General features: G+C 40.6%; 1 protein-coding gene across 2 annotated transcripts; it reads left to right on the top strand.

Moving 5' to 3' along the window:
- The first annotated feature begins 607 nt into the window (after positions 1-607).
- Positions 608-27,834, top strand: vps53 (VPS53 subunit of GARP complex). Of its 2 annotated transcripts, none has more exons than XM_085184329.1 (22): positions 608-773; positions 1,170-1,250; positions 2,954-3,003; positions 3,106-3,172; positions 8,697-8,783; positions 9,259-9,374; positions 9,745-9,864; positions 12,288-12,366; positions 12,470-12,613; positions 12,726-12,868; positions 13,389-13,530; positions 14,305-14,400; positions 14,537-14,631; positions 15,635-15,877; positions 18,613-18,760; positions 19,028-19,110; positions 19,211-19,289; positions 20,717-20,865; positions 20,961-21,030; positions 22,119-22,256; positions 26,984-27,088; positions 27,271-27,834. In XM_085184329.1, exons 1-22 carry the CDS (start codon positions 687-689, stop codon positions 27,439-27,441), a joined length of 2,493 nt encoding a protein of 830 aa, XP_085040455.1. In that variant the 5' UTR covers positions 608-686; the 3' UTR covers positions 27,442-27,834. The 2 variants fall into 2 exon arrangements, with proteins under 2 accessions (XP_085040455.1, XP_085040456.1); XM_085184330.1 differs by having other exon boundaries at positions 609-773; positions 14,302-14,400.
- The last annotated feature ends 67 nt before the right edge of the window (positions 27,835-27,901 follow it).

The following is a 27,901-nucleotide window of genomic DNA, read 5'->3' as shown; positions in this document are numbered from 1 at the left end:
TAAATTTCAATGGGAGCAACAGGACGGTCAAATGTAGCTGATTTTACTGCAGTGTAGGACGAATTGTAGGATAGCAAACATCACCGGAAAACAAGTTTTTTTTACACCCAGGTTACCTGGTGTAATGTTTTTCAGCTAAAAGGAAACATGGTCTGACTCCTACCTAACTATATAAAGAGTAACTGAAGGTTAAATGCAGCTAATATGTCCTGTTTTAAGACAGGCACTTCCACCTCCGCCTTACTGCGTCTCAGCCACCATCGCTCTGGCAGCAACGGCGCTACAGCCAGAGTAGGGGAGAGTGGAGCTGGAACAAACCATTTTGGGAGGGGGGGGGGTATCTATACTTTTGTTGTTAAAATGTTATGTCTCAACCAAGTACTGTATGTATATACATGTATGTATATATTTTTAGCAGTGTGTCACACAAACAGCAAATATTGTCAAAAAAAGTAAGAAATCTTTGGGGGTGTTTTGATTCATTTTGGGGGTGCTTCAGCACCCCCAAAAATGGGCTAAAATCGCCCCTGGTAGAGACCCTACAATAATACCCCCACCCTCCCAAAAGTTGTAAATTCCGACAGTCCTGGAATGCAGCATTTCCTCTTCCGTCACCGGTATCCCAGAAGCCTCCTGACCAGGAAGTGGTATGCCGAAGAGATCTTTGCTTTTTATTTGTTTTGACAATGATGGAGGAAGAAGAATTTGAATTTGCTGAAGATCTAGAGGCTATTTTGCATCTAACCCCAGAGGTGCAGCTGGCCATTGAACAGGTAACCGCTTCACCTCGTTACTGAAGGATTCCTTTGTAACCTGTTGTTGTTGGTCTTTGCTATTGTGCTGACAGCTTTCAGCAGGTAGGCTAACCATCTTGCAGGCTTACTGTAGGGTAAAAAGCTGGACTAAGAATACTAGCTATTAAACACCAAGCTGACCGTAATATTAACAGTGTTAGGCTTGCAATAGGCATGTCAAGTAATTAAAATATGGTCGCTTTAACGTTACGACGTTAGCCTTAGCTTTTATCTCTTGTTGGTGTTAAATTTAGTATATCATATAATGAATAATTAGCATCACATCACAACTCATTTAACAACATGTTTATACAAAGTATCTGTCGGTCAGCACGTGAGTTTCCGACCAAACGTTGTTTGTTTTTTGTGTGCAAGGTATTCCCCAGCCAAGACCCGCTGGATAGAGCCGACTTCAATGCGGTGGAATACATCAACACACTTTTCCCCACCGAGCAGGTAGACTGAAGTGCTACACAACTGATTGCAGCCAGGTTTTCACTTACACATATATACAGATGTGGTGTGGTCCAGACACAGACTGACAGAATTAAAGTGATAATCTTTAAGTTAGAAGTCATGTTCTCATTTGCCACAGTGGGAAACGTCCCGGTGTTACTTATAATGTAGCATTAACAATGAATGATCCCATTCTACCCTGGAGCTTTAAACTAGCAGGCAGAGTAACAGGACCCATTTGGAAGTAGGTTCCTGCATTTAGGCTTTACATATTCAGGCCAATCAGACAGCCAGGAATGTTTGTCGTAGTATTTTGAATATAGTCATCTGGAACCTATCCCAGCTACCATAGGGGCAGGACATGTGACACCGGACACAGGGCTAACACAGAGAGACAGGAAACCATTCACACTCACATTCACACCTATTGTCAAATTAGATTCAACAATTTTCTATGCAATTTGAAGTCTATCGTTCTACAAAAAGAAATAAAAAAATTAATACATTCAAGACAGCTGCCAGGCTTCCCAGAACTGGATGTTTGAGCAAATTCACCCCTAAGGTTGAACCGTGTAATGCTTACAAAAAAAGAAAGTCCAGACATCAACTTGACTGAATTCTGGGGCAAACTTTACTAGAGCTGAGGATAAACAAATGCTTGAAAACATCAATGAACTGAAAGAAGGTTGTAAAGAAGAGTGGCCTCAAAGTCTTCTACAAAAATGTGAGAGACCAAGAAAACACTTGGTTTTACAAGCTACTGAATAGGGTGTACTGAAAATGTGACACTGTCCTTCTGCATTTGGGTTTAATTTTTTTTAAACTAAACAGTGAACACAATGACATGCTGTAACAAGCCATGTGTTTGTTGTCCATCTCAGGTTGTATTTAGACCTGGTGAGGACTCAATCATTTTTTTTTATCATGTCCAATATATATGTGTGATGACCTAATGCAACTGAAGTGTGTCAGTGTCCTGCTGAAATTGCTTAATATTATTAAATGTAAGAAGAAGGTCAGGAGAGAAGAACTGTACAGTTATGGCTTGTTTGTGAAGGGAATGGAACAATTGTTGATTACCTCTGCTTCAGGACCTGGATTGTGAGTAATGCCACTTGACTCCATATGATTGCTTCAAACCTGACTGTGAGACATAGAGGGAATACAAAAAAAGAAAAGATTGAAATTTATTGTTGCTTTTCTTGCAGCTTTGGTTGATAGATTAGGCAAAGTATCCTTTTTCATATTAATTTGTTTTATTCCTCTTGCAACAGTTAAATCTAAACCATCCATATCATAACATGTGTATTCTCTAGTTCCATAAGGGGTCACTGTAACCCTATAGTTTGTGTTAAGACTGCAGAGGTGAGCACAGTTGTGGAGGCATTTTTGTCCTATTGTGTTATATGCATAATAGTTAGGTTAGGAGTTACACTAGCCCTGTGTAGATCTACTGAACTGACTGTATCATCTGAGACAAAGCGATCTGCTTGTTGAAGCACAAATCTGTGAAAAGCAGCTGCATATGGATTTATGCTCAGTGTTGTTTTGTGTTAAATGTAACACATGAAATGATACATAGTTAGGAAAATGGAAGAACTTAAAAAACAGTAGTCAACTTGCATTAAAACATAGATTTTTAAAATGTGTTGGGAAAATTCACTGTATGCTTCCCTGATTTCCTGTCTTTGTATTTCCATCAGTCCTTGGCTAATATCGACGATGTGGTAAACAAAATTCGATTGAAGATACGGTGAGTTAGATTTCAGTCAATTTGTTTTTTTGTCAATTTTTCTCCTTGTTTGTATCTTACCCTCAGTGTGAATAAATTGCTCTTTCATGTCACATTTGGCAGGCGTCTGGATGACAACATCAGGACAGTTGTGAGGGGCCAAACCAATGTAGGCCAAGATGGCAGACAGGTAAGCTGTCCTTGAAATATACTTTGTTTTGGAAATATTGATATAATTGTACCCCGAGGCATGTATAGCAGGTGTGTTTTATTATGCACCGCTGTTTCTCACAAATCGATGCTAAAACACACACTGAAGACCTTGTAATCCCCAGTGGGGGAGACGAAGGAAAGTAATTATGCCCATACATAACATGTCTGTTCATTAGTTGTGGTGTTCAGGCTTGCATCCTTCTCCTGAAGTTAAAAGGGTGCCAGTGGCTGTAACAAACTCAGAAGACGCTGCCCCTCCCCCTCTCCTTCTCTTTCGTCTCTCCATATTGCTTCCATGGAAAAGGACAATATGACTCAGATCCATTCCCGCAGCTCACACTGCCCCTTCTTTACGGAAAACACGTCTGTGAAATAGATTCCCGTATGTAAATACTTTGATTTCTTTAAAACCCAGAGTTTGGAATCTTTGCCTTTTCTTTAGAGATCATGACTGGGAAAAAAACAAACAATAAAATCAAAACAAAATGAAAAAACGGCACCTCCTGATTTAATCCAGGTCCTTGCAAAGTCAAAGAGTTGTTAAAGTGAATGTGACACCTGGTGGGTGAGCCCTGCATGTTCTGACCAGTTCATGCGATTAGGTGTGCATTGTCGTCAGGTAGTCTGGCCCGGTGGCCGCGTCTTTCCCAGTTAGCTACTGTTTGGTAGCGGAAACACTTTAAATCCCCTCCAGACCAATAACATTAAACAGTCTCACACAATAATTTTACTTTGTTTTTCCAACCCCACAGAGCCATTCCAACTTTTCCAGGGGGAAAATCCTTTCTGCAGATGGAAAGATGGAGGGGTGTGCATTTCAAGAGGGCAACTGAAACATGCAGACAGCTATAGAGTAAAAACAACAAGATCAGCAATTTTCTTATTTCTGCTATTGACCGAACTTGTTCACTGAGCTCGGCGCATTCCTCCAGTTGAAACCCAAGATAGTTATATTTACAATGAAGGATGGGGTGAGCACATTAGGAAGAGAGAGAAAGTTGAGGCAGTCTGGGTATGACTTCAACTGAGGTTTTTTTGGAGTTAGACTGTCACATGTGCTGACTGAATATGGATATGTGACTGACTTAGTGGTCAGAGTCTGGTGACTACAAAAGCTGATGTTTAGCGTGGGTCAATCACACATGTAGTGCTTATCTCTCAATATATTTTAAGAGTTGTCACTATTTTTAAGACTTTGTTATAGTGTAAGGGTTTAAACCAAAGCACGGCGCTGGTGGCTTTACCAACTGTTTAAATGTTGGCTTTGTTTTTATATACCAGGTATGAGCCCACAGAAACCATCTTATTGTGCACTTTTGGACCTCTTCAGTGCAGCTGCTGTTTATAAATTTGTCCCTAAAAAGTCAGTTTGGTCCCCTAGCACCTGTCTCTGTAATATGTGCTGGATGTCGTCCAGTGAGTCAAAGCCATGTCCTTCAACTTTGATTTTACGGAAGCTGATTGGAAGGTAGGGGGAAATACAGATGGGTGAATAAGCTGGGTGATAATTGAAGATTGTTTTTTTAGGACTTTAAAAGCTTTTGGGGGCAAATTCACAGTGCACAACCCGGTAGATGTTCTCACACTCATCACTCCTCACACTAACTTTAGGCTTAACCTTTAAACTGAAAATGTCTGTTTAGTGTCTGGATTGTAACCAAAGACTGTGCTCTCAAAAGCAGCGACAATTGTTGACGAAGTATTCGGGTCATTTGAAACACAACTTAATGTTCTCTCTCTGCACATGTTTGAGGACCAGGGTGAAATTACAGAGAGCACTGTGCGAGTGGTTGTAGCATGAATGTCCAGGAGAGATCTGTTGTCTCTCTTCTCTTTTTTCTTTTTAATGAGTGGGTTCCCAAAAATGTGGTAAATTATTATTTTTAATAATCACAAACCGTTTAGCTTTTTTTAGCAAAATATCTGCAGGTGCTCATCCTGATCACTAGAAAACTCTTTCTCTAATTAGTTTAGTCTCCAAATGCCCAGAAATACGGCTAATCTGAAACTTGTCAGGGTTTGCTCAGTGTAAAAAATGAAATTTATTCCTTGCAGGACACTGCAAAAAGTGAACCTTTCATACATGTGCACCACTCCTTCCAAAACAGTGCAAACTGCCTCTCACAAGAATAGAGAGAGAGTGAGTAAGAGGACAAGAGCATCAGAGTTTCTGGTTTGACACCTTTGCAACCTTGTGAAATTGCACCTATAAGATTAAGAATCTGCATCTTTGTGAAGAAAATGAAACGCTTGTTTTACTTTACTTGCCTTTATGTTTTTTAAACAACAACACCGGATCTTGCACAAGACACTCAATTAGCCAAATGCATTTCTCTTTTTTATCAGCACAAACTTGGTTTATAATAGGATGATTGCTCCCATTAGCTAAAGAAATGGCAGCAGTGCTCATATGTAGTTTACATGCATGACTTAGTATTACAGATGCTATTATTTAACATGCTAATGATAAAGTTTAATTTTGATGTTTTTGCTAATCTGGCTATATTTAAAATTTACCAGCTTTTGTTTACCAGCCTGCAAGTTTCCCACCACATACAGCTGTCTTTGCATCCTGTCCACCACATCCATGTCTTTGCACGCACACCTGCTCCACAGTCATCTGATTATAACGCCATAGCACTAATGAGGAGGTTATTTTGTGTATTTCTAAAATGAAAATTAAGGACGTTAAATAATTTTGTTTTGAATGGGTTCGAACTGCAGATCAAATATTTGGTATCATTTTCTGCCTACCATTCACAATCCTGTTAACTGGTTGCTGTTTAGGCTTATGGCAGATTGGCACCAGCCACCATCCAAATAATGGTTAAATGACAAAGAAAAAGTGGCTGGAAGAGGTAAAGAACCAAATAATGATTTGCTGTTGAGTGGCTGGTGCACTGAAACAATTATCTGTTGGTGGCGGCTGTCGTTGTTGAATCTTTAGATGTTGTGCGTGCTTAAATGATGATTGTATAAACCCCATAAAGGGTGGAGGAAAGCTTTCCTTGGGTTGCTTAGACCGCGTCATGCTTTCCTGGCAGCAGTTATGCACAATAACTGCAAATTTCAACTTGTTTATGTTAGTAATCAAAGGAAAACTCTTGTTTTTAGAAATTCTGGTGTCTTTTGATTTGGATCACCATAGTAAGTCTCCCTGCACGGTGTTAGGCGCATGTTATATCTATGTCACTTTTGGGTTATCTTCCTATTGAGTTGCCTTAGATTGTTATTTAATGTTCATTTTAAATTGGCTGTTGGGCTTTTATTGTAGTTTCCATGCTTTCATCTTTAGTCTTCTGCAGTCCTGAAGCTATCTCACCATGTGTGTTTTACAGTTTTGTGCAGATGAAGTTCTGAAGAAAAACAGTAGAAGCAGCATAGTAGCTGGCCACTCTTAAATACACAAGAGTGCGTTTGAAAAATGCTGCCTTTGATATTATTTTCTGTTACATTTGGCTATAGCAACCTTTTTTTTAACATGAGTGGCGATTTCCTGAGCTTTTCTCCTCTGTCTAAATTGTCTCACTGAAATGTACACGAAAGCTGCTCAGGCAGCGTTTCAGCTGTTGATCAGATTTATTGTGTTTGGCGCAGAACTCAAAAGTAACATTAAATATGCCCTTTACTTTTAAACGCTACTCCGAGTCTGCCAGAGGGAGAGGTAAAATGCATCCCAACTGCGTTCAAACAATGAAACGAAGCTCTCTGCTTCTTGTCTGCTCTCCATAATGCAGTCTGTGTGTGCCATGGAACATGTGCAGCTTATTGCATGTTAGGGACACACTGGTTTGGATGTGCGTGTTTTTGTGAGTGCAGATAACATCTCTGGCATAGAGGCGCCTGCTGGGCAGTGGTCTCTCTCAGCTTTCCTCAAGGCTAAATACAGGAAATGAGCACTAGGAAGCGAGCCAGATTGACTCAGCTGAGTCTGCATGAGCGACAAATTTCAGCTTGGGAAGTTTAAGCCTCTTGTTTGTTTAAGATGTGCTCCAGGGATCCTCTTTAAAGATTCAGTGGCACTTCTTTCTCCCAAACATCAGATCAAAGAGGGATCACTTAACCTCTAATTATTTCCAATTAATTACTCCACTTGCATAAAAAGCAAAGAAAAGGATACACGAGAGGCTGGATAGATAGCTAGATGCCGTTTTAATAGAAGAACTTTCATGTTAAAACACCCTCTGCAGGATTAAAGGCCAAATCAGTGTTTCGTCACTACTTGAACTGGTCATAGTGTGTCATCTTTACTTTGCTGAATGCCTCTCTAGGAGGCTGTCAGTAATCACAGCTCTTTGACACCAAACAGGAAGGAAATTTAATCCCCTGCTGTCAGTGCAAGCTGTATTTATATGTCTGTGCGGTGGTTGTTGGTGGTACAGCCACAGTTTTGTGTGCATTTGTTAACTCGATGTCCACTTGTTTCTCAGAGGTGCTTTTAAAAGTGGTAAATTCCTTGCACAGCTGGTGCCGGCTGTTAGCATTCCTTGTGTGCAAAAGAGTCCGAGGCCAGTCGAAGCTGCGTCTGCAGAGCTGCCACAGCATCGGGCCAAATGAAGCCCGTTACCTTGGCATCAGATGTCAGAGCAAAATCTGGACCATCAAAGAACAGCTGCCATGTCAGATGATGGGGAAATATTAGAATGGCACCTCAGCTATCTGACAATTTTCACTGTCTAATGTTATCTAATCTGCCCTGGCTTAATAGGCTGTTAAAGCTGCTAATGATGTCTTTAGCCTTTATAGTGACAGCCTTTATGCAGTGCTTAGCCTTATGGCATATGTGTCAACTTAGGATCTATCAATGTCAGATATTGAGTTAGCGTGTCAGTTAAACACACAATTAGTATGTTTGACATTGCTCCATTCCAGAGCTGGGAATAGGCATTAGCGTGATCGTTTGTCACCTGGACCAAAGCCAGTGTTGAGACCAGATTAATTAATTTAAAAACAAATTCCATGAAAGTTTGACCCACAACTGCAAATGACAGACAAATATTCCAGCCAACACCTGCTTCTCACAATAAAACATCATTAGAAGTGAAGCTTACTTTTGGATTTTGGATTTTTTTATAGAAAGTTGATGTTTTTATTTGAAGTGACAGATTTTAATTAAAAGTTTGCTTAAAGAATAAATCACATTTGACCATCTGCTCCGAACAGACTTCCCATCTTCTCTGCTAATGAATTTGAGTTGTTTATATGTTGTTGTTTTGTTTTTTGTTTTTTTTTTGGGGGGGGGGGGGGGGGTCTGTGTGTTGTTCACACATAGCATAATGGTGGAGACAACATTGTACTTCATGAAGAAGCACCAAACATTTTTTGGCCTTTTCCCCCTCTTGTTATGTATTCTGCTCTAATGGTTGACCAGGCAGCAAGCAGAAAGCTCTCTGTCCACTTGGTCAAACCTTGGCATGCAAATACTGTGTGAGATTAATTGTTTTAGTGATTCTTGCGCAGTAGAAATCTTCTTATCATGTTGCTCTGTTTATTTTGTGCAGGCTTTGGAGGAGGCCCAGATAGCTATCCAGCAGCTCTTTGGAAAAATCAAAGACATCAAGGACAAAGCTGAGAAGTCTGAACAAATGGTACACACAACAACACACACATATACAAACACACAAAGGTAGCTTTCTGAAGCTCACTGGGGATTTGTCCCTAGTAGATGGGAGCTACCGTTTGTGTCCTTCTTGTTACAAGAGAGACAGTGGAGCAAGTTATTTAAAGTCCAGGTAATGTGCCGTCCGTGTGTCTTTGTGTTACAAGAGTCCAGGGAAGGCAAGTAGGATGAGTGTTTACAAAGAAGATGGGATGGGATTGTGAGGGGGAGGAGTGGCAAGCTGACTCTCCCTTAGGAGGCAAAAATAGTTTCTCAAAGCAGTGGGTGTGCCGTTAATCCTGCTCTGTCTTTTTGGCATATTGCATCACAAGGCGCACTCACCTTTTTGTGCTTCTTCCTTTCCCTTTTGTGTGCTTTGACCTCCTCCTTCATTCCATGTTGTTTTCTCCACCCTTTCTCCTTGTGGGTTATTTGCCTTTCCTGTCTGACTTGTTCCCGCACAGGTCAAGGAGATAACGAGAGACATAAAGCAGTTGGACCATGCCAAGCGCCACCTCACTACTTCCATCACCACCCTGAACCACCTGCACATGCTGGCGGGGGGTGTCGACTCTTTAGAGTGGGTATACTTAAATCTAGGAACAGAAATACTCAGAAAGTTCCCCATCGTGATAATGAGTGATTTAGTGTATGATCTGCACTGATGGTACAGCTGGGTTTACTACAGTGTTATAAGTGATGCAGAAAAACATGTTTTAAGCTTCTACTGCATACTGCAGCACGTGAAACTGAAACAAGAACATTTCATATAGACAGAAGCAATAACTGCATGATATACAGTGAGTAGCATGCTGCTAGAATTATGCTGGACTGATTTGGATGCACATTATATAGAGAAATTTGGCCCAACTACTTCACACCTGCAGTTACAGAGTACAGGTTTTGATAGTTTTTAAAAATGTTATACTTGCACACATTTTATGTTCCAGAGCCATGACCAGGAAGAGGCAGTATGGTGAGGTGGCCAACTTGCTGCAGGGAGTGGTGAACGTGCTCGAACATTTCCACAAGTATATGGGCATACCCCAGATCAGACAGCTTTCAGAGAGGTAACTTATACGAATGAACACACGCATACCAGCCACTTTATAAGGTATATGTGTTCAGCTGCTCATTAATGCATATACCTATAGCTATAATACTGTTATAATACTCGCTTTGCTTCCTGTCCTTTAAGTCACACTTTATCTGAAATGGAACAAAGTTCTGTGTATTTAGCTTGTTTGTTGTGGCTCCTACCACATGCATTTATAAGGAAAAAAACACTATTTTTTGTATATGTTAATGTGTTTTATAATTGACCAAATTATGACTAACCTTATACTGTACACTCACTGGTCGCTTTTGAGGAATAGCTTTTTGACTGCTTGTCAACACTAATATCTAATCAGCCAACTGCATTGCAGCAGCTCTTAAGCACATTTAGTGTTTGAGTTCAAGCTCACATGGGCAATCTGGTGAGAATCTCATTTTTAGTAGCCACAGGCTGATTTCTTCTTACAGCTGAAAAACGGTTGAAAAGTGGTTACACTAGTAGATGAAGTATGTTGCTTATTGCATCCTGTTTATGCAGATATTGCACACATACAGGGAAACACGGGAAGGAAACTCACTGAATAGGTTTGGATTATGCCAGAATGTCTTCCATTGTGAGAGAGAAGGGACACACTATAGCTGAGGCTGTTTTTATCTCCAAGTACTCCTTTTGCGTATGTGTGTGGAAAAAGCATTTTTTCACACCATGTTCTTGAGATTAATCGTTCTTGCGGTGTCTCTCATCAGTCTCGTACCTCTAACGCAATTCTTCATTTGAGGATGTTTGTTCAGTCTTGAGTCAGTCATGCCAATATCTGAAGGTTGCCTCACACAGAGGTTTACACACACACACACACACACACACAAAGACAAAGACGTGCAGGCACAGTTCTTAGCTGTGCTGTTGTTGTTTCACAAAGCTCTTCCCAAATTTCCATTTTTACTAATATTTTCCAAGAACACCAGAATCAGTTTGGGACATATTAAGCTGGTTAATATTCAGGTTCAAAGCAAAAGCTGATCCCTAAAAACAAAAAACCATAATAAGATGACCTTCTGTTCTGTTATGATTGAGGTGTGGTAGACAGTGTTCATACCAAATAACAGCTGCGTGGAAGAAGTGACTCTGCTGGAGAGAAGGATGAGAGGAAAGACATGGAGAAGAGGGAAGATATGAAGGCAGGGCTGACAGCTGGATGCTGGACAGTCAATAGAAAGTATCAAGACCTCTCCTAGAGAAACACGGCCTACACAGACTGTAGCCTCTGGGGAATACACATTTGCAACCGCACAGCCACAGATGGCAGACGCAGACAAGAGAATGCTGCACAGATAAAACATGAACAAGAATGGGTATATGAGAAGGGATTAGGGATCCCATGCGAAGTACAAAGGTGGCATGAGTGACAAAAAACACTGGAATTTCAATGTGGAGATAATTTCAGATGTCAAGGTTTCTTCAGGCAGTGTGGTTTAATGAAGATAATGAAAAAACATGTACACTGCTTCAAATCTTAAAAAAAAACAAAAAAAAACCCAGATATTTCGGTTCAATTTTTTTTCTTCATTAAGTCATGTTCTAAAAATGTCAACTTAACCGGCTAATATGCACGTTATAGCTATGTGACAGGCTCTCTTTGACATTCCTCTATTTAATTCACTGAGAAATTAACCTTTTTTGTTCAGACAGTACTTTGAACCATGACTAAATGGAGCCAGTGTAGCTGTCACCTTTGAGCAAGTTTAACTTTGATTATTTTTTAATAAGCCTTTCTCACTTTATCGCTTAATGCTTTTTTTTCTTCTTCTTTTTCTTTCTTTTCTTCCCCCAGCTGAGTCATACTGCTCAACTGTGGTAAGATAGATGCCACAGAAATCACTGTGAGCTGTGGAGTCCCTGTATAATTAGAGTCTTATGTTCTGCAGCCAATCACGACAGCCGTAGATGTTCAGACAACAACATCCAAATGCGATGTTGCTTCTCCACCCTCTCCTGTTTATTTGAAATGACCATCGTGCCATTGGATGCTGTACTTAACCTGGCTTGGATGTCTGCAGGCGGATACAAACATCAAGGAACAGCCAAACTGGCCTTTTTATTTATTTATTTAATATTTTTTGAAAGTATTTTACCCTGTTGAGTCTTTATGTTTTTTGTAGCAGTTCAAAAACACAGTTGGTCATTATGTGTAAGTGAAAGGCTGACGGCTGTAAAAAGTTTTCCCCTTTGACTTTCAGACAAGAACTTAAATAAGGGATCTGCTAACTGGCTGTTAGTCATGAAAGGTCTCAGTCACAGTAGCTAGTGAACCGAAATATGTCTGCCTCTGTTCTCTGTTGTTCAGTATTTTTGGAGGCTAACATTAAAATGCTGTAATTTCAGCAAAATGGACTGAGATAACAGTTAATTGCTCAATGATCATTTTGACCTCTCTAGAGTAAAGGCGGCACAGAGTGAGCTGGGGACTCAGATCTTGGCAGATTTTGAAGAAGCCTTCCCCTCACAGGGCTCGAAGGTAAATATCTCCACCCAAACTCTCCATTTTCATGTGCCTACTTTCCTTATCTACCTCTATTTTAGAATAAACACATCTTTCATGTCCCAAACAATTCTTATAGAGACCAGGTGGGCCCAGTAATGTGCTGAGGGATGCCTGTCTGGTGGCAAATGTACTCGACCCACGCATCAAACAAGAGATCATCAAGAAGTTTATTAGGCAGCACCTCTCAGAGTATCTGGTCCTCTTCCAGGAAAATCAAGACGTAAGAACTGGGGAGGAAAAAATGGGTTTTTATTTACTGTATGGTTCCATAATAGAGAGGGGGAACCAGGTCAAATCTCATTCTAAAAGAAATGGCTGTCCCTGTTTAACAGGTTGCTTGGCTCGACAAGATCGATCGCCGCTATGCCTGGATCAAGCGCCAGCTGCTGGACTATGAAGAAAAATATGGACGCATGTTTCCTGAAGAGTGGTGCATGACGGAGCGTATCGCCGTGGAGTTCTGCCACATCACCAGGTATAGACGTACAGTAAAACCTGGGATTTAAAACCCATCTGGAGGCATGTGTTGACACAAAAATTAGGTTATGAGTTACACTGTGCATAACTGGTCTAATTTATGCCGATTAGCGAACACTGTTTGTCTGTCCAGCTGAGAAGAATTTGAATTAAATTATCCAGGCAGAAATCGAGAAATTGCTTGTTAGGACTTTTTGGCTTTATGAAAAGAACCCCGCTGTTATGGTGTGCCAGGCCTGACTCCGGGATCCAGTACAACTTTCGCAGTTGACGTAGGTGGCCTACATGAGCAGTGACCTAGTGGGAAACACTTCTCGGTCTCTTTTTTTCCCCCTCAACTACATGAGAAGACGTCGAAGTAAGCGGGCACCATGTGTTGCTACTGGGAATGAAAAACATCTGGCCAAAATTGCAGCAGTGTCAAAGATTTTGGGATTTCAAATTATAGAAATTAGAGGTAACGCGCTCAAATTGACACTATGTCCGTGTTTTGTGTGTGTTTTCGGTTTCTCCCAAAGGGCTGAGCTAGCCAAAGTGATGCGAACACGGGCTAAGGAGATTGAGGTGAAACTGCTTCTGTTTGCCATTCAGAGGACCACAAACTTTGAGGGCTTGCTGGCCAAACGCTTCACGGGATGCACTTTGACGGACGTACCTGGAGTAAGAAAAGCACACAGAGACAAACAATACCCACCTAACAATACACGTTTTAAGGCTAAAAATATCCATATACAAATACAGTTTAGATGTAGCAAATTTGATCATAATTGCAACATTAAAAGCACTCTTCAGTCACACCTTCCTCGTTATATGAAAAGCCGTCTAAATACTCTGACAGGGGAAACTGATGCAAAACATGTACTCTCCAGTTGGGAACTTAACACTCACTGAAATACTTGCAGTTGGCTTTGTTGTAGTTTAAGCCAACTGGAAGGCTACAGATTAATCCCAGTCAGTCAAAACATAACATTGTTTATATACATGAAACTATTGATTTTTAGCTAATTTTGCTTTTTGGTGTGTCACAACCTAAAGAAACCTTTTAATCCAGGTCATTCTGCCATGTGGAGGTGGAAGTGATACACACAGAAATGGATGGATTATGAGGGGTGTGATTAGTTTTGCCATGGCCAAGTAGGCCAGGCTTGTTCAGGACTGATAATGTTTAGGCTAGACAGAGTCCCTCTTGTCTTCAGTTCAATTAACACCCGTGCTGGTTTGGTTATTCAATCGGGGATTTGGTTGAGTGGAATTTAATTATTGGAGGTGCAGATTTATGAAAGCCTGGTCTGTGCTGACAAAAAGGTGATAAATCCTGAATTTAATATTAAAGAGCTTTGTTATATTTAATATAATAATATGTAATAGATATGCCACAAATTCTTTAGTGAGAATCAAGCTATTACATGCTCTATTATTCTATTTTTACAGCAGAAGAGGCCAGACAGCCCACTAGACCCAACTAACCCCTTTCTGGAGGATGAGCCAGGAGAGGAGGCCGGCACAGAAAAGGATGAAGATCTGACTAAGGTAAGTTAACCTGGATTGACCTTATCGACATTCTTCGCAAAGTAATTGCGCTCTCAGATATTTCCTCCTTTTGATGAATAACTTTCTTGAGGCTAAATAAAAATGTCCTGTCACCTTTATTCTCTGATTCTTTTAGCCAAAGAAGCCCAAAGCTCCAGACAACCCTTTCCATGGCATTGTCTCCAAATGCTTTGAACCTCATCTATACGTCTACATAGAGTCCCAAGACAAGTGAGCAACACACACTCATAGAAGCAGGAAAGATCTAATTGGATCAGGGTACACAAACCCAGAATTGGGAGCAGGTTGTGCGTAAAGCTGGCACATGCATACTTTTTCCATTGCCCACTCATCAATCAGACCCCCCTTCCCCTCCTTCCTATTCTACTTCACTCCCTTTTTTTCTGTCTTTCCATCCGTTGTTCCTCTATCCACTGTGGCATAAATGTTTCCCATTAGCTCCACAACCACAGACAGTGAGTGAAAGAGAGAGGGAGGTTGAGTAAGTGCTGCCGCAGCAGATCTGCCTATTTTCTTTCCCACCTCTTTATGTTTTTTTTCTTTTTTGGTAGCCTTTCTTCAGGCCCCCTTTATGTAATACATGTTTCAGTTTTGTTTCTCTTGATCCATATTTTATTTATTTATAACCCTCTTTCTCCAAGTCTGATTTTCCTTCTCTTTATTCCTCCTGCCTGTTTTCTTTTCTTTTCACCTCCCCTTTCACTTTTTTTACCGCCACCCTTACGTCCTCAGTCAGTCACTCCCCTCCCCCAGTGTTGGTGATGGCTCCTGTAACAGTTCTGGAACTGTGGCGCTTGCATGCAGCCCCTGGTTCTTGGCTCTTTGGAGCGTTAAATAGTGTTTGTCTGTCCAAGGGGATGGGATTGACCTATTCTGCAGCTACAGCCTTACAGGCAACGGCCAGATCAGCTTGTCCCCAGTGGGACATAGCAGAAGAGAACAGTGGCCTGCTTGTTTTGTCCTTGGCTTTAGTTCCTTGATTCAGCAGGAGTGGGCCACACCAACTGGCTGTGGACCTGTTGACTGCAGCGCTGATTATTTTGATGCCTAAACTAGTTTCTCCTATTTATCCGTCTCACTCGGTCTGCTTGATAGTTCGTCCATGAATCGATATATGGGGAAAAAACACAATCCTGTTTTAATTAAATTGATTTAATTAATTTCACAACCCTGCTTCATGTATGGGTGCTTGCTTTCTTTTCTGTTTCTGCAGGAATCTGGGTGAGCTGATTGACCGGTTTGTGGCTGATTTCCGGGCACAAGGCCCTCCCAAGGCTGGCACGGAGGAGGGTGGAGCAGTACTGCCCAGCTGTGCTGACCTGTTTGTCTATTACAAAAAGTGTATGGTGCAGTGCTCCCAACTAAGCACTGGAGAACCGATGATAGCCCTCACAACCATCTTCCAGAAATTCCTCAGAGAGTATGCCTGGAAGATCCTCTCTGGCAACCTGCCTAAGTAAGACCATTTCAGGTTTTCAGTCTAAATTAAAAACGATATGTCTAAAATGTAATTGGTAAAAGTTATATTATCAACATGACCCTGAAGGTGGATTCAGTGGTTCTCTGCAACACTTTACACATAAGTAAAGAAAGAACTAGCATGACATTGTTGAAGATGCTGAATCCACACAAAAACAAAAATCAGACTTTGAAATATATGAGTAATTTTCAACAATTTCCATCAATGACACATATTTATTTGGGATTACCATTTCTTAAACAAGAGTGTCACACCCATACACTGTTGCTGGGACCGTTTAGCAGTTCAGTCTGAAACTAACATCCTCAGTCCTCGCTCTGTTTGATGAATGAGAATAGCGTGTTGTAAGCAATCTGGAGTTGGTTAAGCTGTGGCAAAACCCAAAATGCTACCAGCAAAAACATCTCTGCCTCACTGGCCACTTAAGAACTCATCACTAGCTTTGGTGTGTACACACACACACACAAAAGAGTATGCTTTGCACTGTAATTACACACTTGAGCGTGGCGACTAATGCATACCATGTTCTGACTTGTATACATACACTGTCATAGATGCACTCAGACTCTTTGCAAGTGTGTTTACTTAAAGACACCCGTCCAGTGTGGTGTGCTGTGAATTGGTTTTGGAAGAGCCCCTAGAATGGAGGTTGAGCTGTGTTGTGGTTTTAAACACATATTTTGTTTTGACATTTATTAATGACTGGGTCGTCTGTGAAGTCTCACTGGCCCAGTGGTCCACATTTGTGTCTCAGTTACAAATAATAATGGATTCTTTACCAGTGTTTTATTTTATTTTTTAAAGGAGTTCTCTTTAAAGCTCAGTAGAGAAGAGGATCCACATCAGCTAGATTCATGAAGAAGAATAAAAAAACATCCCGAGGTCAATATTGCATAACTTAATGGCATAGAGTAATTCATTGTCTCAAATTGTAAACAATGTGAAGTCCCACCACAAACATTTCAATTACAATACAATGCAAGCACAAACAATGTACCGCAGTCTTCGTTTTTCATTTACTGTTTAGTTTTTTTGTTTTTCTTTTTTGTACATTCATAGTTTTTGTCAAATGGTGTGTTTGTGTATGCTTTAATAAAGTACATTTTAGTCCATGACCAGGACTTATTACAAAACTGCAAGGCAGAACGTACCTGCTCAGTGCCCCCTTATAAGTATAATAAATCAGCTCTTGCCTTGGAAGATATCCAACCACAGCACTTCAGCAGTCGTATTCCTTCTTTCTCACACCGTTCTTCTCTCACGCATATTTGATTTTCTTGGCCTAACTGGTACAGCACTCTCAGGGCTGTATAAGTACCTTCTTAAATGAACACATTTTGTCATCACGGGAGGCTCCTGGTCTATCTCTTCCCCAGTTAACCACGGTGTGCCTCAAGGCAGAGCTATTGGTTATCGCCCTCAAGGCCCTACTCCGGAAGATAGGAGTTGTACCGATTGTTATTGACAGTTGCACCATCGAACAGTTCCCTGAAGTTTGCAACCTGGATATCCTTCTAGACTCCACAGTTTTATTCCATGCTCATATCAAATCTGTCACCAGAATATTTTTTTCCACCTAATGAACATCTCTTGACTTTGGTCATCACTCAATGACTATGTAGTAGAAACCCTCATCCTTGCCTTTGGATATCTGACAAAGCCCTGGACAGACTCCAGTATGTCCAGAATACAACTGCCAGGCTTCTAACATGCACCAAGCTCTGACAACAAATCGCCCCCACCCCCATAAATCTCCTCTGGCTCCCAGTTAAGTCACGCATCATTTACAAGATCCTTCTTCTCACTTATAAATCCCTTAATGTCCTGCCCCCTCAGTACCTGTTCGATCTCCTTCACCCACACATAGTCTCAAATCCTGTGATACTCAGCCATGGATCTGATTTCTGTTCCTTGCACAAACCTCCATATTTATGGGGATACAGTCTTCACCCACCCAGTGTTTCCTCCATCTGAGCTCTGCAGTGTCCTGTTAGTAGGTTGTTGTTGTTGTTGTTGTAGTAGTAGTAGTAGTAGTAGTAGTAGTAGTAGTCAAATAAAATATATATATTAACAGAAATATCCACTGAGGTAATGTGGAAAACTGTTTTGTTGTCTGACAAATCAAAATGTAAAAAAAAAACCTTTCTTCTTGTCACAAACCAACATCCATTATAGTGTTCAGTGCTTTGGTGTATGTAACATGACAGCACATTAATCCTGACCAAGCTATTTAGCCGTTTTGTAGCAACATACTCGCTGATTTCAGGGAGATGATGCCTCACTATGTTCTGCATTTATTTCAACAGAGTCCAGGTGCTAAATTGACCTGCCTGCAGGCCTGACCTTTCACCCACTGAAAACCTTTGACAAATTAGACACATGAAAAAATAAAAATACCACAACACTAAAATTCTGTACCAAGGAAGAATGGGAAAATGTTATTTGTCTCCTCAGTTCCCAAGTGCTGACAGAGTGTTGTTAAAAGAAGAGGTGACGTGATATCATAATAAATATAATATAATGTTAATTGATATACATTTTACAGAGCACATTTTTTTCTTAATAGGGTTGTAAAGTATGTTATAAAGCCTTAAAGATTTTTTTTCTCCTCTTGTATTTTGCCCAGACTAACCATGACCCTTCTGTCTCTTTCTGTTTTATCTCTTTCCACCGCTGATTTTCTCCCTCTCATTTTGTCAATCTCTGTCCAGATCCAGCACTAACAGCGGGGGTCTTACCATCAGCAGCCTGTTGAAAGAAAAAGAAGTCTCTGAAGCAGCAAAGTTCACTGTAGACGAGCTCTGCCTGATCTGTAGCATTCTGAGCACTGCAGAGTACTGTCTGGCTACAACACAGCAGGCATGTACACATATGGTGCATCATGTAACTTAGATCTTCATCAGCAAAAAAAATACCTTTGGGAGCGTGCAACGTGTCCATCATGTTGACAGTTAACAGAATGACACGTTTGATCAGGAAAACATTCATGATTAAAGCCTTAAAGGTTTCATCCATTCTGTCCTTTCACACAGACAATTTAAAAAAGACATTTGATGTTTTCTTAGTAAAGACCATTTATTTGTCTGTTTATGCGCACATTTATATTTTTGTCTGTTTGTGTTCCAGTTGGAAGAGAAGCTGAAGGAGAAGGTAGATAAAGTCTTGGTAGAGAGAATCAATTTGACGGGGGAGATGGACACATTCAGCACGTACGTGACAACTGCAAACCGGCTTTTATTTCTTCTAAAAAAAAAGCCTAGCTGCTATTATGTGAAGAGTGTGACAATTTCCCTTTTCATGTGTTCACAGTGTGATCTCAAATAGTATCCAGCTGCTTGTTCAGGATCTTGATGCTGCTTGTGATCCTGCACTAACTGCTATGAGCAAGGTTGAGCACAATCATGCACTCACACATTCAGCTCGTATTGTAAATACGCTACGTTGCCAAAAGTATTCACTCACCCACTCAGATCTTTGAATTCAGTCGTTCCAAACAGTTTCATGGCCACAGCTTATAAAATCAAGTACCTAGGCATGCAGACAGCTTCTACAAGTACAGTGGAACCCTGGCTTACGAAGACCCCGTTTAACAAAAAATTCAAGTTACGAAGGCACTTAACGGCAATATTTTTGCCCGAGGTACGACAAAATGCCCGTGTAACGAAATCCGTTTGCGAAATTCGTTTCGCTGTTCCACGTGAAAGACGTATTGTTGTTGCAGTGCGCTATTTCGTGTGCTTTTCGTTTGCAATTAGCCTATCGTTCATTCATAATGGGGCCGGCATAAGGCATAAATATGAGCGAGTTTTAAAAAATGTTAAAAAAATATCATTGCACAGTGTACGTACGTACATGAATTAACGTAAGTTTTAGTTTTAAAGTTTAGAATTAAATTCCATAATGTTATGTACATGCATGTGCATGCATACGTATGCTGTCTTCAACCAGCATCGCCTCACTTAAAAGGCAGTGGAAAAAGGTGCTTCGACTTACGATAATTTTGTCTTACGAAAGACCCTCTGGAACTAATTAATTTCGTAAGTCGGGGTTCCACTGTATTTGTGAAAGAATGGGTCGCTCTCAGGAGCTCAGTGAGTTCCAGCAGGTGATCGTGATAAGATGTCACCTGTGCAAGAAGTCCAGTTGTGAATTTTCCTCGCTACTAAATATTTCAGAGTCAATTGTTAGTGGTGTTATAACAAAGTGGAAGCGACTGGGAAAGTGGTGGGCCACATAAAATCACAGAGCAGGGTCAGCAGATGCTGAGGCACATGCTGCACAGACGTTACCGACTTTTTGCAGGGTGTTTGGGGATGGCCCCTTCTTCTTCCAACATTACTACACAGCAGTTTAAAAAGCAAGGTCCGTAATGGCATGGATTAGTGAGTTTGATGGGGAACAACTTGACTGGCCTGCACAGAGTCCTGACCTCAAACTGATAGAACCCTTTTGGCATGAATTAAAACAGAGCCAGGCCGTTTTGTCCAACATCAGTGTGTGGCTCAAAAATTCCCACAAACGCACTCCTAAACCTTGTGCAATAGCTTCCCTGAAGAGCTGGCGTCATATTAAACCCTATGGATTAAGAATGGGATGTCACTGAAGATCATATGTGTGAAGACAGACGAGTGAGTACATTTGGCATTATAGTGTATTTTTAAAAAATCCCCAAAAGATCGTTGTTTTGGGAATGTCTGTTTGTCAAAAATCTTCATTAAGAAAAACAGTAGAGTTCTCTTTATTTCAGTGCATTTAAAGGATTTATTGTATTAACCAGATGGTAAATATCCTAAACTTCTAATTCTCCGCCTCTAGATGCCGTGGCAGAGTGTGGAGCATGTTGGTGACCAGAGTCCTTATGTGACATCCATTATAATGCACATTAAACAAAATGTGCCAATCATCAGAGACAATCTCGCCTCCACACGCAAATATTTCACGCAATTCTGCATCAAGTTCACAAAGTACAGTGCATAAGCACACATTTACACTTCTTTATTTAAGCCCTGTGTGAAAGCTCCTGTTTGCTGATATATTTGTCATTTCTTTCTATCCTTAGTTCTTTCATTCCCAAATTCATCAACCACTTGTTTAGATGTAAGCCTATCAGCATGGTGGGAGCTGAACAAGTAAGTTTCATTTATTGCAATCTGTATTAAGATGCATTACTGTTGTGATGCATATACATTGAGGGCCTTACAGTGTTTTTATAGCTTTGCCTCTTTACACCACCACTAGGGATTTAAAACCAAACAATTAAAATGTGACTTTCCTTTTTACTTTAAAGGGTTTAACAAAAGTATTACATTAACTATGTAGGACGTAGAGTCATTTTTATGTGTCATCCTCCCCAGTCAGAGGGCCTGTTCCTTTGTTATTTCATTACAAAGCATATACAAGATCTGGAGTTAAGTGAGGTGTTTTCTTTTCTGAAACTCAATGTGAGGTCCAAGAAGTTGATGATGCAGGTGAAGGCTGTCACCATTAGGCTGGAAAAACAAAATCGACCTATTAGAAACTTAAGAGTGGCCAAATCAGCAGTCTGGTACATTCATTCAAGTATTGTATAAATGTACTGACCAGGACAATGACTGTCAACAGCCTGGAAGGCCGCTGAAGACAACTAAAATGGCTTATTGCAACATTTTTCCTTGTTTAATAAAACCCTCCTCATTTTCTTGACTTGGAAAACTGAAAAAAATGATAGAAAATGATACACCTACCTTCTCAAGACAACTGTCAAAGAGGTAAACATATCATTAACAAAGACTACAATCAAGAGACTCCTGTATGAACATAAATACAAAGTGTTGCAAATGAATGGTTATACTCAGGATTAGAGTTTGCCAGAAAACATCTATTGAATGACCTGATATCAGACTGATAGGAAAATAAAGTGATGGAGAAGGAGAAAAATAGCTTTGATCTAAGTCAAATCACATCATCTATCAAACATGGTGGAGGCACCGTTATGAGCGGGGCATGTTGGATTTTGATTTCTAATACAGTTAATGCAATACCATTTTAAAGCCCTTAAATTAAAGCTGAAAGTCTGCACTTTAGTCACATCACGATAGGTTGATTTAAAATCCACTGTTGTGGTGAACAGAAAACTCCTACTATAATTGTCTGAAAAGTTATGGTTCTGATTGGATACATTTACTTGCGATTGATTGTATAAGGCTGAGTTTAAGTGTTGTGCAAACTATCCCACCAGCTTCTCCTCGACACTCACTCCTTGAAGACGGTCCTGTTGGATCTGCCCTCCATAGGCTCCCAGGTGATCCGCAAGGCACCTGCCAGCTACACCAAGATAGTGGTTAAAGGCATGACTCGTGCAGAGATGATACTTAAGGTAAGGAGTGGGAGGAGTGGCATTAATGTAAGCTTGACTTCGGTGCAGCTGTTTGATTCAGGCACGTATTTCCTGGCAGCTTTCAAGTGAATGTTTTTGCAAGTATGAAAACAATCCCAGTTAACCGTCCTTAAATGTATGCTGGAAAACCACTTAACCTTGCTTCTTAGGCCGCTGGTTTATACTTCTTGCATAAACCAAGAATCTTAAACCGATGGATTTAAATGAGAGCTTTAAATACCATATAGTTAAACTTAAACACAGTATCAATGATAGTTATTCTTTATGGGTCACTTGAGATTTTATTATATTTAACTTAGGTGGCTAAATTCCTGCTGGCCTTTTTTTAACAACTGAAGCTTCATTTTCTGACCTTTAAAGGCTTTGCCTGTAAGATAGAGCCTTTTATGTAGATGCAGTGTAAAGGGTTTTTGGGTTTTTTCTTTATCCTTTATTTGCCGTTTTACAGATTTGATGTCGAAACTTGACAGATCCAGTTAAACACGAGCTTTTGTGCTGACACTAACATTTAACCGAGAACAATCTGGCACGATCTACAGCTAACTGCTTTTCCACCGATCTCAACAATAGACTGAACAAACAATTTCTCCTGCGAGTGTTTGTGGTTGGACGGGCGAGCCAGCTTTTAAATGTTTGTCTTGAGTCACTTGAGCAGATTATCTAGTTTGAGTTTATTTTGGGCAGAACAGTCCTTTAATTGTCTCCTTAACCCCACTTACACTAACACTTTATAAGCATGTTTCCACAAAATAAAGCGTCTCACAGGAGGTAATGAAAGAATAGGAACAAATCTAATGCACTGCTGTTTTAATGAATGCTAAACAGGCCAACGTAATACTCACGCTCATACTCTTAACTCAGTATGTGGTTGACTTTGAGCCAGTGGAAAGGTATGAGTGAGTAAATAAATAAATGCTTATAACCTTGTGTCTACTCACGGAAAAATACACACTCACACGTGCAAGAATGGCATGCTGTATGCAGGACGTTGTTTTCAGCTGTGGAGTGCAGTCACTGGGATCAGCCCTTATGAGGCTCCTGAGGACACTGGTATGCGGATGCCATAGATTAATCTCGCCCTAATTAACTGTCCCACGAGGGTAGAAAACACCCGCCTGTCCCTGATTTTCCTCTTGGGCTCCCAGGAGGCCGTCTTTCCTCTAAAAGACGGACAGTCTTGATGTGTGATTAAGTGTGACCTGCTCTGATCATGCTATGTTGGCCAAGCTTTCCCAGTAAGGGAGTGGATTTCTGTGAGACTGTATAAGAAATAGTTTAGATTGATGCTTTTACACCCTAGCTTAGATTCTGGCCCTCGGGCGCACTAACATTGTTTTGTCTTAGACATTTTCTGTCTTTGCAAACCCTCCTAACCATTTCATATTCGATCGTCTGTTCAGCCCATTGTCTTCAGGGATACACTCTGTTCCACAAGGCCTCTGTAGAACCTGTCTTTGTCTGCCTGATAAATGCCCTGAATGTGCGTACATACATTTCCACTCATCTGCCACACATTAAGAAGGCTTTCATATTATAGAATTATGTTAATTCATTCACATCAACCCACAACTGTCTGCTTCTTTTTATTTTTTTTTCCTGAATTCGACTGCCAGTGGGCCCCTTTAGCTGGAATGTGATCTGCATGACTTGTGGAAAGCTCTCACAGACATAGCTGCTAACTTTGATTGATTTATATGCATTACTGTGACAACTGGAGACAGAATAATCATTCCGAAGGCTGGAAATCTGATACAGCAGACATGTCAAAAAACCAAAAACTTGATACCAAACAAACTGCTGAGGAAAATTCACTGTAAATTGTAAATACATTAACAGGGAGTATTTTTAATGATATGATAGACTGAATGATAATATAGACTATATGTAAAGAAGATATATTACTGTAACTATTTTTAGACGGTAAAGAGAAGCTTTTTGTACTATCCAACATTTTACGCATTGACTTTGTGTAACATCAAGGTTCCTTGTAGGTAATTGCTTCCACCTTGAGCTTAGAGTGAAGCCTCTGAAAGACAATCCCAATGAAAGGAGGTCAATACGAGAATTCCTCTGCCTAACCTCAACGATAGTTTTAAATTACACTCTGTGATGCTGTGGCTTGAAATTAAAATCCGTCTTCCTGAGAAACTGCAATTCAGTGGGAGCGTTAAAGTAGCAATTTAAGTATTTAAAGCTCTGAGATTAAAGCAGATTCCTTGTACTTGTCAATTAATTAAGTGCAGTCTAAGTTCTTTGAACGGAAACAGCTTTGTTTTGCAAGTTTTCATTTATACCCTGGAGAACTTGAAGTCCATGGGGGTAAATTAGAGTTTAAAATACTTGGTATTTAAATCAGCTGATTTTAGAATTAAAAGAATAACAACATTTGTGAACCAAATGAAGATCAAAACCATGGTGTTTTGTTGCAAGTAGATGTTACTATGACTTAAAGCAGCAGACATGGATTATGCTTGCTTCCTGAGTAGCATAACAAGCTGCGTGTGTGAGGTAGAGTTATGGTTAATAGATTATGAAACACTTCACTGACAGCACAAGTGGAACAACATAATGATTTACTTGGAGTTGTTTTTCTGACACGGTGATGTGATTCATACACATCCAGCACTTGCTCTGCTTTTTTGCTCAGTTTTGTCTCAGACTCTGCCTCTTTAGCTTATAAAGGTAGGGGCAGGCAGTCCACATTGAGTGTGCCACCACCAAAATATTAAGTTTTGTGTCATGAAGCAAAACAATCACCTGAAAACTGCTAGAATGCTCCATAAAACAGAGGATAACTGCAGTCTTTAATGTTTTTGTGTTTAACCTTTTAAAATGAACAAAATTTCAGTTGGAGCTCTAATCGAATTTTAGAGAAAACTGATAACACACAGGCATGTTTTTTTTAGTTTACCTCTTTATTGTCGCAGCACACTCATAATTTGTACAATAGTACAACGAAATTGCGGTACTGTTGCACATTGGCGCTAAAAGAAGGCTAAGAAGTAATCACAATAAATAAATAACATCTATACAAAATAAAATATATACATAATGTGCCAAAAATAAATGAAACCTACTGAGAAATCACTCCATCTGCTCCCTGGTATGCTTGAATTTGGTAACCTAGGGAACCTCAGTTATCAAGAGATGAGATGTTTATTGTAGCAGCTTTTTAGGTCGCCAGCCTGCCTATCTCAGAATATTAATTTGTTTTTAACAGTTCCAAAACACAAAACAGTTCTAAACAACAATGGTCCCTCCACCATGCTTTATAGATAGGACAATTTTCTGTGTATATGTGTGCGTGTGTTATTATTTAGGGCCTTTTGTGATCACATTTGCAACCTGTGACGAAGTCATAGCATGTGTTATTTTCTTACTCGTCAACCCATTTTGTGATTCCCTGTGTGTGGATGGGAGTATTGTCATCCTGGAAAAGATGAAATGGGTGTGTTTCGTTTTTCCTTAAGGTTTTTTCCTTTAATTTGTCACCTGTCTTTATTTGGGCTGTCTGTTTTGTGAGCCAGTAGTTAGTTATGTTCAAAGTGCATAGGAATTTTTTGGTCCGTCTGAGACGGCCTCTCCTGGCCGGTACAAAGCCTCTGAGACGTGGCTGTTTTCCACACCCAGCCCAGCCTGCCATGGCTCCGTCTCTCTTTCCCACTTTTGAAGTTCTCTTCTCTTTTAGAGAGTATTTTAAAGGTAGCTCTCATCCCTACCCTTCTCACTGTGATAAATCCCCCCACCCCACTTACTCTGGTTCTCTCTCCCTTTTAATGCCCATTTTCCTTCTAAACTGCATCTCCATCTTTCTTTGTTTCTTTTTTCTTTTTCCTTTTTTTTTTTTTTTTTTTTTTTACTTTTTACAAGGGTCCCTACAGGCCTTGCTCTTGGCCTGGCTCCAGGACAGTTGCTTAGTAAATCACTCAGTCAGCAGAGCTTGTAAGAAAGCAGAGAATTCCACACGATCCTGAGCCTTTGATGCTTGCTCTTCACTCGCTCCGTCTTTTGCTTCTGATTCCTCCACTCGCTCACTCCCTCCGCAGCTCGTCTTCTCATTTATTTTACCTCGAGTGAAGATAGAACCAAAGCTTGAAAGACTCTAGACTCTGTTAAGTGACGGATAGGAGAAACATTTTGTGAGCTGGTCCCTTCTGTGGACGCGTATGCATGAGATGGGAATAGGGGTGGTCTGTCAGCCATGTGTTGGTCTTCCTTCTTTGTAGCAGCTTCAAGAAATGCTACCCGATCTGCGTTTTCCACCCAGTCTCTGTTGTAGGGAAAAAACAAAAAACAACAACAAAAAAAAACAACCAAGAGGATTAAATCCAGAAAAGTTGTGCCCCATTAAACTTTTTTTTTTTTTTTTTTGGCTGCTCTTCAGTAAAGCTGATTTTCACCTAGACTCATTATACCTCCAAAATAATTACGGGTGATCCACTGGTGCTTGAGGTAATTGGTGTGTAAAAGGAGAAGTGCCTAAATATAGAAGTATAATCTAAACTTTGTTTGCAGCTAGAACTGCATGGCTCCATCAGCTGGAGCCCCTCCTTTTCCTCCCATTTGGCCCATAGCTGCCCCCATATGGGAACACTTAAAGATCTCTCGGGTCATCGTGTGATGGCTCACAGGAAGGTGGTTGGTGCTGGTGGTTGTGGTGGGAGGGGAAGGCGACATCAACAATCCTAAACTCTACTTTTCTGCAGGTGGTGATGGCCCCACATGAACCTCCGGTGGTGTTTGTTGATAACTACATCAAGCTCCTGGCTGATGGCAATCCCGAGACCTTCCAGAAGATTCTGGATATGAAGGTCAGTTAGCTTGTCTCTGCCAGTGTGGATTTTCTCATCTAGCTTTCAACGATATCTCCCATAAGGCTGTGCTGCATAGGTTCATTTACCTGTCGTTGTTATCCTGCATCCTTTATTTATTTTTTTAAAATATATATTTGTGTGTGCTTTATTTATTTATTATTTTTATTTTGTGTGCGCAGGGCCTGAAGCGCAGCGAGCAGAGCAGCATGCTGGAGCTCTTCAGGCAAAGGCTACCCACTCCACCCTCGGGGGCAGACGGTGGGCCCTCTCTGTCCTTCAGTACCCCCACCCCTGAGCAGGAATCCTCACGTATCCGCAAACTAGAGAAGCTCATTAAGAAGAGGCTGTGAAATCGCATCTTGAAAAGCGTAGGCTGGCATGGCCTTCAACTTTGTTGCGGTTATTCATCGCAAAGACTCCATCATTGTGCTGCGTTCGGTCGTCGTGGAGAAGGAGGAAGAAGTTGACTGAGTTTTCTGACTGATGCCTACCCAAGCTGAGGGTGGATTATGAGGAAACTTCCTTAACTGTTTGATGTTGTTACACATGGCATGTACTTCTGTGGTTTTATTACACTAAAGCCTGAGTTTTGTAACATTACTTAATTGTTGCAGTTTTTTGTTGTTTTGCAGAATGTGGAGTTGTTGACTAAACTCTAATCAGAGAGCTTCTGGCTGCTTCTCTCGACTATTCCAGGAGGCCTGATCTTAATTAAAGCTGAAAATACTATACTTCAAGGATAACCGTGGGTTTTCTTTTTTTGCTCATCTGTTTTAATTCAGTGTGGGGTTGAAATCTGTGTGCCATTCA

Source organism: Neolamprologus multifasciatus, chromosome 14 (assembly GCF_963576455.1).
Source record: "Neolamprologus multifasciatus chromosome 14, fNeoMul1.2, whole genome shotgun sequence".
Classification (NCBI taxonomy): domain Eukaryota; kingdom Metazoa; phylum Chordata; class Actinopteri; order Cichliformes; family Cichlidae; genus Neolamprologus; species Neolamprologus multifasciatus.
This window is presented reverse-complemented; position numbering and strand designations above follow the sequence as displayed.

What these genes read in the sequence shown, in the direction of transcription:
- vps53 (XM_085184330.1), top strand. Translation starts at nt 687, where the DNA reads ATGATGGAGGAAGAAGAATTTGAATTTGCTGAAGATCTAGAGGCTATT. An exon ending in GAGTTCTGCCACATCACCAG is followed by an intron (nt 12,869 to 13,388) that starts GTATAGACGTAC and finishes TTTCTCCCAAAG; the next exon opens with GGCTGAGCTAGCCAAAGTGA. An exon ending in AGAAGATTCTGGATATGAAG is followed by an intron (nt 27,089 to 27,270) that starts GTCAGTTAGCTT and finishes TTGTGTGCGCAG; the next exon opens with GGCCTGAAGCGCAGCGAGCA.